The sequence below is a fragment of the Dromaius novaehollandiae genome, chromosome 15 (genome assembly GCF_036370855.1).
Source record: "Dromaius novaehollandiae isolate bDroNov1 chromosome 15, bDroNov1.hap1, whole genome shotgun sequence".
Lineage (NCBI taxonomy): Eukaryota > Metazoa > Chordata > Aves > Casuariiformes > Dromaiidae > Dromaius > Dromaius novaehollandiae.
The window spans coordinates 14030182-14041700 of NC_088112.1; the positions used below are offsets into that span (position 1 = coordinate 14030182).

At 49.9% G+C, this 11519-nt stretch overlaps 1 protein-coding gene across 2 annotated transcripts; it reads left to right on the forward strand.

Moving 5' to 3' along the window:
* Positions 1-3017: 3017 nt before the first annotated feature.
* On the forward strand, positions 3018-9182 carry LOC112996880 (pancreatic secretory trypsin inhibitor). 2 transcript variants are annotated; one of them, XM_064520696.1, is made up of 4 exons: positions 3018-3163; positions 4701-4741; positions 5382-5494; positions 7763-9182. In XM_064520696.1, the coding sequence occupies exons 1-4, from the start codon at positions 3109-3111 to the stop codon at positions 7800-7802; spliced, it is 249 nt and encodes an 82-aa protein (XP_064376766.1). In that variant the 5' UTR covers positions 3018-3108; the 3' UTR covers positions 7803-9182. The 2 variants fall into 2 exon arrangements, with proteins under 2 accessions (XP_064376766.1, XP_025978375.1); XM_026122590.2 differs by lacking the exon at positions 7763-9182 and adding an exon at positions 7381-7540.
* The last annotated feature ends 2337 nt before the right edge of the window (positions 9183-11519 follow it).

Here is an 11519-nt window from a genome sequence, read left to right on the forward strand (position 1 = left end):
CTGGTTTGTAATCTTTGAGTACTCTTCATTGGTGGCTCTGTTGCAGTTTCCCTGGGGCACTGGTGGATTTCTCCATTCATCAAGCTCTCAAAAAAAGCAAATCCCAGCCCTGGTAGGACAAGTGCTCCTCCAGCCTGTTGTAGATATTGGCTGGGCCATAGCAGGGAGGTAGCTAGCTTCCCAAATTTTTCATTACCTTGAGACATTCTACTACTTCTCAGAAAATATGACAGGCCCTAAAGGGCTCAGATTTAGCCCAAAGATGATGCAAACGTTCCTCCTGCAGGAGCAGGAGCACCTCTCCCCATCAACCTGCCTAGAGGAACATGTGCCAGTTCAGCATGCCCCTTGCCCCGATGCAGGGTTGCTTGCTCTCCTCCTTCAGTGTTTCCATTTAAAGGTGATGGGAGCCACTTGACCTGCTCAGGCCTCAAGGTCTTTGCAGGATGCTACCCCAGGAGGACCGACAGAAGTGGGGGGGTTGCTTTTTTTTCTTTTTTGCTTTGCTTTTTGCTGGCAGAGCCTCCTGACTCATTTCTCCCTACTCCTCCAGCTGATGTGTTCAGAGGAACACGCTGCTCTGACAAGGTGACACATCCCAAGAAAGCCTACATTGCTGAGGAAATCTCCCCACTCCTTTCTGCCCAGCGCAAGAGCAGCTCAAAGCTCTTTTTTATTCCTCCGCAGTCAAAGAAGCCCCAAGCATTTCTGTCTGATTTTGCTGAGGGATATAGAGTAGGTGTCAATCAGGATAGAGGCACTCCTGAAATCCTCCTTTGGAAGGTGTCTCATAACCACATAGGTGTCAGAAGAGGTGCTGGGGAAGGAGGAGGAATTACTGACAGAAAAATTGCATTAAAAACCTACTGCAGCTGCCATTGAGCTCCAGCAGTATTAACAGGCTGTGTTGGAGTCTTCTTTTGGCAGAGATGACACTGCCATTGAATCAGTGGGTTTGGCTCAATTCATTAAGTTCAGTTTGTTATACTGCTTATTCTGGAGTTTCTTCAACCTGTTCAGGAGTAAAGCACTCAGTCAATCTCATATAGCTCCGGAAGGGCTTACGAACATGGAAAGAAGGCAGCGTAAATCTAACAGGAGCCAAAGTGATAAAAGGTGAAGAGAGAAGCGTCCAGGAGTCAGGGGGCGGTCAGCAGCCTGTCTCCGCTTTGGTGCCTCTGACTTGAGAGGAAGGAAAAGTGAGAAATCATGGCACTGTACACACTTGAAATGTCTCAGGAGCCAATGCAATTCCCAGCTACACAGCAGCTTTTATAAACACTGAGGATTTACCCATCAAACTGAAGTTTGGAGATACGCCTGGATGTTTCCAAGGAATCTGAGTAAAAATGTTTCTGCTTCTGGACAGTCAAAACTATCACATTTCCTGGCTGTGGTGAGAATCTCTAACCTGAAAAATGTGAAACTGTGTTTTAACAGGAGCAGGCACATCCCAGACAAGGGCAGTCAGACAAACTGTTTCCAGCATTGCCTCTTCTACTCTCTTTACATGTGTTATTGATTGAAGAGGAAAATCTTTTCACGAACTGGGCTGGTGTATAACCATAAACCGTCCTTGCTAAGGCTCCTGTCTGCTCTGAGAGGTGAGACTGAAGCACCTTTTGGCACCCCCTGCTTTACTCACACTATGACCCTGGCAGAACGTTGGAAGAGCAATAGGGAGAGTGCTGGATCAAGGTGAACCTTGCTCAGCTATAAAAAATTACCATATCTTCTTCCCTTGCTCCTCAGAGGGTGATAATGGCATGCGAATCTTCCTCCCAGTGAAGTCAGAGGGCTTAGCTCAGGTATTCACAGCTGCCGAATGGGTCATGCACAAACCTGCCTTTGGTCTCCAAGTTATTAAAATGAAAGACGCCACTAAAAGCAGTTCTTCTAGCCTCGAATTGCAGGATGCCCTGGAGTGCTTGGGCAGTGGGCAAAGAGCAAAGGGAAGGCAAGACTAGGGGAGCGGGGAAAATCTCCATTGGCACTGAAGTCAGCCCTCGAGCAGGAGGAGGGCTGCTTCTTCCAGGGCAGTGTCCTACCAGAGCCACACGTGGGCTGGGGTCTCCCGCGGGCAGTGGAGCAGTTGCCAATTTGAACTGAAATTTCTGTCTTGCAAACACCTCCTTGAATTGCTCTTGGCATTGACTTCTTCCTGTTCAGCTAATTAACAATCTGTCTTTGAGTCATAAGCCCCCATTAGTAATAATTTGCTTTGCATTTCTCCAGTGATTTATGGATGAGATATCAAAGCGCTTTAGAAACATTAATTAATCCTTGTAATACCCAAGGGACAGATCCACTCTCCGCAGCACACCATTGGCAGTGTGGAGTAAATGCAGGCAATCCCCAGAGCTTACTCCGAGCTGGAGGCAGGGAAAGGGGAAGGGAGCAGCGTCCGACCCAGCGAGCCCATTTCGGTGGCCTTCCTGCCATTACAGAGATTCCAGTCAAAATAACAGGAGGCAACGTGCAGCCACAATGGAGCCTGAGGCACGGCCGGAACCCTGCTTCCAGCAATGGTCCTGACAGCTGTGCCTCCCTGTCCAGAGCAGGAAGGGGAGCCTCAGGGTGGTGACACCCCAGCTCTGCTCTGTTGATCGTGCTAAGAAAGGTGCATGTGGACAGAGGCCATCTTCCTGCAGAGCCCTGTGAACAGCAGTGGCAAAGTAATTATTCAAGCCAAGTCCATTTGTGCTAGATGGGAGGCCAGCTCAGACATGTATTTTGCTTGCCATCCAGCCTTTTTCTCCAATTTGCATCTCGCACAAAGCCCCTTTTTCCCGGCTTTGCAGGGCAGACCCAAGGTTGTCCTCCACCTGTGAGATAAAGCTCCAGCCCTTGCCAGCGATAACAGTCGTTACCTGCATTGGCTTCTGAAAGGTTTTTTTCCTTGTGTGTGCAAATGAGCCATTTGCCACCTGGAGTTATCCCCGTATTTTGAATATTGCCATCATAAGGGTGGAGCTGGCTGTGGAGGGTGGTGCCAGAGATGGGGGAAGGTATAAAGGTCCCTTGTGGACCATCAAAAACAGGGTCTCTGAAAGCCAGAGAAGAGTCCTCGTTCCTTCTCGCTGCCCTCAGTAAAGCATTACTTTGACCATGAAGGCAACTGGTGTTTTCCTGCTCCTCTGCCTGGCACTCTGCAGCTACCCAGGTGAGTGCCACGTTTGGCTTAGAAGCTCTTCACAAAAGCTCCCGAGTCTGCCACAGAGGAAGGTGAGCCTGGGAACAGGCCACCTGGCTGCTGGGACCTGGGCAGGGGAATGAAGTGTTCCCTGGAGAGTGCTGCAAAGCCAGTATGCATTAAACCAGCCATCTGCAAGCAGGTCTAAAGCAAAGGCTTTGAAAGGGTGTCTTGTACCTGCTATCAAAATGAACAGACCCGAACCGACACTCTTCTCTCAGGGCTGGAATTCAGCCTGGCAGCTGGTTATTTCTTGGACACCGCAATTCTTTTAGAGCGAATAGATGCCATACTGGATTAAAAAAAAAAAAAAAAAAAACCAAAAGACATGAAATACATCTACAGAGAGGAAAATAAAGCTCTTTTTACCAGAGCCAATGTTTAAGCTAACTGTATTTTCAAGATCCCATATGGTGCAGAAGGATAAGACCATGAGCTAATGCTGTCTTACGTGCTGCTCCCTGGGAGTGTCTGCATTAGTGGATTTGTCCAGGACAGGAGGGTGTTTTTGAAGCAAGTGCCCTGTCATCCTATTTACTGCGCTGCAGCTGCCACTGCAGACACTCTGAGTGCAAAATCTGAATTTCTTTTAGATGGACTAAGCATGTGGTGAGCTACAGCTGCTTTTGGGTGTTCATCCCAGGGACTGGACCAGAGCTAGTCCAAAGTAAAATCCCTGAAACATGACTAGTGTATATATCAGGTCCTTAGCACCAAACTGCTTCACTCTACAGACCCACTTCTCTTGGGGCTGCAGTGCTTGGTAATGTAGATGTAGCCTAAATCTTCCTTGTAGATCACTCCTGGACCTACAGGGAACCTAAGGTCTTCTCCTCAGTACTGCCGTTGGCTGAGAAAATTCAGGTTGTTTTTCAAAATACATCACCACATGTTCAGCCCATGCTGATCCCAGCTGTCAGTTCAGGGCCAGCTGCTCCATGGTCCACCAACACCAGACTCACACCCACCAGCTTTTGTGTGAGACCTCTGGGTCTGCACAGAGGTACCCTATTTCTGCTTTTTTTAGAGGCCTTCAGCAACTTGTCTTTTGGTCTACTTCCCTGTGGTATAAACCCACAGAGACCAGAACAATCACCCTGGGTTTATACAAACATCAGTCCAGCACCAGAAGGAGTTTTTTGGTTACCCATGAACAAGTGATAAGCAATAATGAAAGCTATCTTTGCTCCCTGGCAGTTGGAGTGAACAACAGGGAAAGTCACTACAGTGCACCTGGCCTTGGCAGGGGCTTCCACTGGGCACAGTGCTTCTGCTGGGGAAAGAGCCAGATGCAGCGGGGCTGTCCCTGCAGAGCTGAGGGACCCTGCTGCAAGACAGGAGAGGCGCAAGCAAGGACGACCTATAGTTATTTGCTGGGGCCCTGAAAGGACCAAGATGTGTGAGCCAAGGCATACAATCCTCAGCCTAAAGCATCTTTAGTAGGGTCCCCCTTGAAGGCAGCCTGAGTGAAGGACGCTAAGAAGTCTTTTCTTTCTCTCCACTCTAGGAAATGCTGAACCAGACGGTGCTGCTGACACAGGCACAGAGGTGAAGGTTCTTATTTCAGTGTAGTGCAAGGGTATGCCCAGCTTCAGTGAGACAGCACTAACCTATACACTGGGAAGCCAGTGTTGCTCAAGGAATGTGAGCCACTGGGTTATCTGTCCATAGACCCAGGTGCCTGGGAACATACTTCCACCTGTTGTGCCACACTAAAATCCCAGTGACAGTACTGATTTCCCTTCATATTTCCCCACACAGTGGAGAAAAACTGATAGATAAAAGCTGAATATTGGTGTTGCATGCCAAGTTAAAGGCAATCAAGATTAGAGCTCACATTACTCTGTGGCAGGCAAATGCAAAGGCAGCTTGCTCCCCAGGGATACCTGTGGCCATGGAAAATAAAAGCTGGGGAGAACAAGATCAGATGCTGCCCATGGAGCGTTACCTGCTCAACACTGTCTTTCCTAAGAGCGCAAAGGAGCGCTAGGTGGGATTCAGCTGGCCAAGGGACAGTGTGATGATGGGCATCCCAGTGTTTCCAAGAGTTCATAGCAGAGCTCCACAGAAGCTGAGATGTGTTACCCAGATACAGAAAATACCCATGTCCCTGTAAGGCAAAAGCTCCTTTGGTAAATTGAAGACATGTTTAATATTTAATGTTATCATTACCCTTTTCTTTTTCCAGGCAGCTTGTGGCAATTATGACCTAAAGAAAGGCTGTGCAAAGATCTTTGACCCCATCTGTGGCACAGACAACGTCTTATACAGCAATGAGTGTTTGTTGTGCTTTCAGAACCTGTGAGTATCTGGATCTTGTGCGAGTATAAATATCACGCAGGCTAGAGCTACCATTTATGTCTGTGGTTTCCTAGAAAGAAAGATGTTCACATGCAGCTGGGTAGAGGGCACAAATCTGGCCTCCTGCACGGCTGCTGCACCCACTGCTCTGAGCACGTGGCACCCGTCCACAAAACACGTCTGTTATGTCCAACTCATGGCACATGGGATGCAGGACTGCTCTGCCCACCATCAGGGAGTGCACGGCCAAAATTTCCAAACACCTGCAGCCGTGCTGCAGCAAGTGCTCAGACTGCACTGAAAGGTGGCCAGAAACTTGGACAAGTGGCAAAATCCTCAAAATCTGCCCAGATTTCACAGATCCAGGCAGAAAAAGATTTTTCCAGGTGACCTCAGATGCATGGTGGCTGAGGAAAAACTGTTTTTTCACACCAGGAGTTCACAGCTGAGCTCTGCTTTCAGTTTTGCTGCATACGCAAGGTCATTGTTTTCTCTGGATATTTTGAAGAATGAATCTTTTATTTAATCTGTGCTGATGCCAGATTCCACTGTCTTAACAGAAGGCCAGGTCTAAATGCTAGCAAAATATCTGGCAAGACTTGATTCATTTCCTCTGGCTTGGGCCCCAGGTGATTCTGAATATATTTATACACTGCAAGCACTCTGTGTCAGGCGAGCGAAGGAATTCCTTCCAACTCAATGCTATTAAGTGGTTCAAAAATCTCTGCTGGAAAGATTTAATCCCATCTGTAACCAGATGCTGCAGTCTGCGGGGGCTAAAGGAGTTTTACCTTTGACTTTGCCTGGCGGAGGCAGGGCTTTCTAGTGATCAGGCTGTCGGCAGCGTGAGTGCCCATCTGCTGTCAGCAGAGACGTCTCTGACAGGAGTTCGAATTCCAGCTTTCCTGTTCCTTGAGGAAAGGTCTTATGGAGCCAAATTCTGCCTTTAGGAGGAGTTAGTCCAAGCTAACACCGGAGTAACAAAGAACAGAGCTGAAAAAAAAAAAAACATGGAAAACAATCCATGGTCTGGCTATCCTGTCTTTCCTCTGTTAATCCAAACTTCTGCCCCATACTCTGCTTCTGGCCTGCACAAAGGCTGATCTTACATTTTAAGGCAAAAGGGGATGCTGTTCGGTGGCCAGATGTTGAGAGGGGTGTTCCGAGCGAAGGCAGTATGGCCAGCGACCCGCTGTGGCAGCGGCCGGAGGGAATGACCGTGCGGAAAGCCAGCTGCCTTGCACCAGCTGGTGCCTGCATGATGTAACAGCGGTTCGGCAGCTCTGGTAGCTTTGGTCAGGAACCAAAAGATGGTTAAGGAGAGCAAGGAAGGGTTTGGAGTAGGTGCGCAGGGAGCAAAGTGGCATTGGGCCTTGGAGTGAAAGGACGAGGAGTCCTCACGTCCCCCAGAGTGGAGCATGCCTCCAAAGGGGAAGGGAGACGTCAATGGTGGTGGGACGGAAGGTTTGGGGCTACAAGAAAGAACTGCAGAAGCAGTCAGGAAGGGAAGCCAGGGGCAAGACTAAGTGAGACACAATGGTGGAATTCGTCTGTAAAAGCCCACGCAAACAAAGTCATAACTTTTATCGTCTGCAGCCAGACAAGCATTAGAGGTGTCTTGCAACTGCCATACAGCAAAGAGGTGAATTGTTCTGCCGGGAGGTGGCAGGAAGTGCTAGCTCTTGGGCTTATTGGAATTAATTAACCCATGTCCAAAGTAACCCTGAACTGTCTGTCAAAAATGCATGGGCTTCCTTATGACTGTGTATAACAGTTAAATGATGATTTAAATACTGTTTACCATTCTTTCTTTGTCCCCTGAGTCAGGCTCTGCTGTGTATCAGGGACTTTAAGGCACTCTCTAGCATATTTAACCTCTTTTCTAGGCAAAGGAACACTAATGTGCACATAAAGAAAAGGGGAAAGTGCCAAGAGCCACGCTCCGACTCCAGTCAAAACTGAAAAAACACCACTGTGCTGGAGAAGATAGCACAAGATGTCTTTTGCCTATATAAACTTCTAATAAAATGGAAGCATTTCAATGTCTTGCACTGGGATTTCCCACCCCACCCACCCCCACTTTTCCTGACATTTAAAATACATTCCAGTGAAATATGGTCTGTTTTGGTAACATTCATAAAGAGCTGTGAGCAAATTACTGACAGAGCCCTGGGGAAAAAGGCTAGGATATTCCCAAGGAGACAGCTAGGCTCTGGCACAACAAGCAGACTCTATTTTGCATGGATAATTTTGTTTTCTTTTCCTAAGCTTCCAGCACCCGACCAGTGGGAGACCGGTGACCTCATGACTTTCAGTGTATTGGGCATTAAAACTGATGCTCCAGGGCCTGTGCCAGGAGGAAGAGTCTGGCCTGGCTGCTTGGGCTGAAGGACTTCCTGTCTTGTCTCTTGTTCTTGGAGAGCTTTGCGGCTCCCTTTCCAGGCTGGGACCCAGTGCCCTGACCTGGGGTCTGGCTTGCTCAGGGTGAGGTCCAGGGGCTGGAGCAGTGGAGGACGAGGGTGCAGGCTCCCTGGATGGAGAGAGGGAGGAGGTTTAGGCACTGGAGGCCGCTGTTGCTCCGTTGGAGCTGGAGCCAGCACCAGAGCCCACAGCCGGGCAGGGGCTGGCAGGCAGCCCCAGCCGGGGAGCAGAGCCGGGAGCCCCAGGGCTTGCAGCAAGAGCTCGGGGCTTCTCTTTCGAGCCCTACAAGGAGGCTAAACTCTGCCAAAATGGGGTAGCTGGGTAGTCGCGTCTCCCTGTGGCAGCACGGCCCTGCCAGCTGCTCCCCAGGGAGGGAGCAGGGTGCTCCGGCTGCTTGGGCCAAAGGACTATAGCCAGTAGCCCCAAACACAGCCCGGATGGGGGGGCATTTCCCTCCTGCAGCCGTGCAGAGCCAGGTGCCACTGGTCCCTGTGCCGGCAGCAAGCACAGGGCAGCTGCAGCCCCACCGGCATGCCATGGCTGAGGCTCGCTGGGGACCCACAACGCACTGTGAGCCGCACACGGCAGCCAGCCACTGCCCTCACGTCAGCCTCCCCACACCACCGGCCCTGCTCACAGCATCTCCCTAGCTTTTTCAGACAATGCCTTAAAAACTGTGAGGTGGTCAGATGCTGTGGCAATGCAGATCATATGGAAGTCTTCCAGGTGGAGAAAATTGCCATGGAATACAGCTGGCAACAGGAACAGCTCTTCAATACCTCTGTCTCCACCAGGAGTAATATTCCAACAAGATTTGGAAAGGAGTTCGGAGCAGTTCTTGCAAGAGGGGATACAATAGAGGTTGGGGTGGGGGCGCAGCCTCCAGGGCTTCCCCATGAGTGCTTTGTTTGAGCGCATGTGCAGGATGATGGCAGAGAGGGGTTTCACTCCTGCACCAGGAGTTGCCCCAAAACCTTGAGGTAGATGTTGAACAGGAGAAGAGTTTCAAGTTATATCTCGATTTACCAAAAGCAGTATTCTGGGCTGCTCTCTGACTTTCTGTTGTAGCCCTTGAGTAAGGAATAATTTGTATTTTGGGAAAAACGAAAGCTTCATTCTTAGTAAAGCCTGAACCTCACTTTGGTTAGAAACATGTTTGAGTTCTCTTCTTCTGTATTCCTTGAAGAAGCAGCTGCTACACAAAAAATGTATGATCAAGCTGAGAAAAAGCTCTAGTGTTCATCTGAAACTCCAAATGCAGCCCCACACAGCTGGGAAAAGAGGGGCAGCACTGGCTGCTCTTCCCAGATGTGTCAACAAGTCTGTGGTCGGAGGAGAGATGCAAAATATCTCTCTTTGCCCTTATCTAAAATGAATGCAATAAAGGTTATACCTTAAAAGGGCCCGTGAACGTAGCTTGCTTTGACATCTTTGAGCAAAAGGGATTTTTGCTGCATAGCAAGAAACAGAGCATATTCTCTAACAGGAGGGGTCTCCGGAGCTGGGGCAGCAGGAGGGAAGCCAGAGCCTCCTCGCGCAGCTCGCTCCCTATTCTTGGGCGTTGGGGCACTGCAAAACACATGTTGGTTCCTTTTACCCCGACAACACCAGAGGGGTTACACTGAGGCCAGCTTACACCAAGCAAAACATTTGTCCTGTCCCTGTCATTTCTGGGAAACATCGCCCAGAAGTAGCTGAGAGCATTTTTCAGTGAACCGAGGTGCTGACCAAGCTTGCAAAACAGGATGTTGTGCTGGACGGACAGCCGAGCACCGTCTGCATCTCCCCAGGCATTGTTCTGATGAGAATTAGGATTCCTGCTAAATGTCAGCCACATCCATTCTGCAGCAAGATCCCTATCTATCAGGCTTGACTTTGCGAAGCGGAGAATCAGGGGCCACAGCCTGGGCACCATACAGCGGGGACACAGCAGGCAGAACTGGTGGCAAGTTTCCAGGAGGTAACAGCTCCTGTCCCTATTCCAGTTTGGGATTAAACAAGCCATTTATTTATTGGAAATATCCCCAAAACCCAGTCTCCTGCTCCCACAGTGGTTCCTCCCCAATGGAGCTGGGGGAGGGAGCACTTTGGCTCAGCTCCTTGGGGTGGCCAGCCCCACATGCTGCTTGGCACCACTCGGCAGCCAGGCCAACTTCCCTGCAACACCAGCTTGCTCCTTCTCATCTCCGTGCTGCTGTCCGCAACACTGGTGAGATGGCACAGAGAGGGAGAAGGGGAGTGTGACAGGAGAGCGAGGAATGGCTTCTCATTTTCTTTTGTTTGCTTGCCTAAATCACTGTCGCCTCTTGTGCCACGTTCCAAGGGCAAGGGGTGTTCAGGAGAGCCCCAAATGCATTTCAAATGATGCAAATGGGGACAAACAGGACTCATTAAACCACACGAAGCGCTCAGCCCTCAGCCTTTCTCCTCCTTCCCTTCTGGCTGTTCCACAGGGCTCATCCAGGTGGATGGGGAAGGCCAAGGGGTCTGCAGCTGCCCCACAGGCAAGGATGGCATGAGCTGAGGGGCTCAGTGTCCCCTGCGTAGTCCCTTTCCTAGCTTTGCAAGGCAGAGAATGGGAGCAGAGCAACACAGCACCTGCCCCACCACACTGCTTCAAATAATACATGTTTGAGAGACGAAGGGGGAGATGCAAAAAATAACAGTGCCAGTTGCAGCCACCTCTCCTTGGCACAGAGCAGGCAGCTGAGCACAGCCCAACCTATGCCTGCTGCCCACCAGCAAGCCCTGGGGACCGTGAGCGAGTCTAAAGGAGGAGCAGGCAGCCTGCAGCATCCTCCCCTCCCTCACCATCCTCACCTCCTCCCCCTACCCTAGGGGTCTTCTCTCCTGTACATTGTCAGGCTTCACTTTTTAGGTGGCAGGGTCATACCCTGCTCGGTGCCCCCAAAGCAGACCTGACTGCTACAAAGCCTCTGGAATGTCACAGAGAAGCGATTTCCAGTCAGAAGACCATGTTTCTTTAACACTGAAAGTTTAAGACTGAAAGTCTGCAAAAAAACTGGCAAAATTCTGCTGGAGGGATCCCTCCCCCAGTGTCCTGGAACATTTTATTGAGGCTTTTGCCTGGGAGAGAACATTTATTTTCATCACTGATGGCATTTTACTTTATAATGTCATGATAATAAATTGCAAAGTCAGGATTCGAGCTGGACTGAGGTATTTTAGTGAAATGCAAAGCCTCAGTTGAGCAGAAGTTCCGTTTTCTTGAAAGCCTCATACAGTTCCTGCTTCCAGGCCTGTTTGGAAGAGGTAGCCTTGGCACCCTCTTGGCCGACTGCAGCCTTCTCCAGTCTCTCTCCACTAAGAAGGCTTCTATTTTAACCACATTTTCAACATCAGATTTGTTTTTCATTGCCCAAAAATAAGCAGAGCCTTCCTTGGACCTGCTGCTGCTGCCAGAGGGCACTTTCTGTGTGGTGCGTTTGGTTCCAGGCGACCTTTTCTTTTGGGGAGCTAAATTAAACCCGGTTCAGGGAGCTGGCAAAGAGGGCTCCTGCTTGCCATGTCTCCACCCTGCCTCAGCTTAGCAGACACCTCGTGGGAGCCCACCTGCTCCCAGAGAAAGGCACCATGCATTTTA

Bases quoted from the DNA above. Each gene is read 5' to 3' on its own strand.
- LOC112996880 (XM_026122590.2), top strand. From the start codon at position 3,109: ATGAAGGCAACTGGTGTTTTCCTGCTCCTCTGCCTGGCACTCTGCAGC. The intron at 3,164-4,700 runs GTGAGTGCCACG...TCTCCACTCTAG, and splicing joins GGCACTCTGCAGCTACCCAG to GAAATGCTGAACCAGACGGT. The intron at 5,495-7,380 runs GTGAGTATCTGG...CCTCTTTTCTAG, and splicing joins TTGTTGTGCTTTCAGAACCT to GCAAAGGAACACTAATGTGC.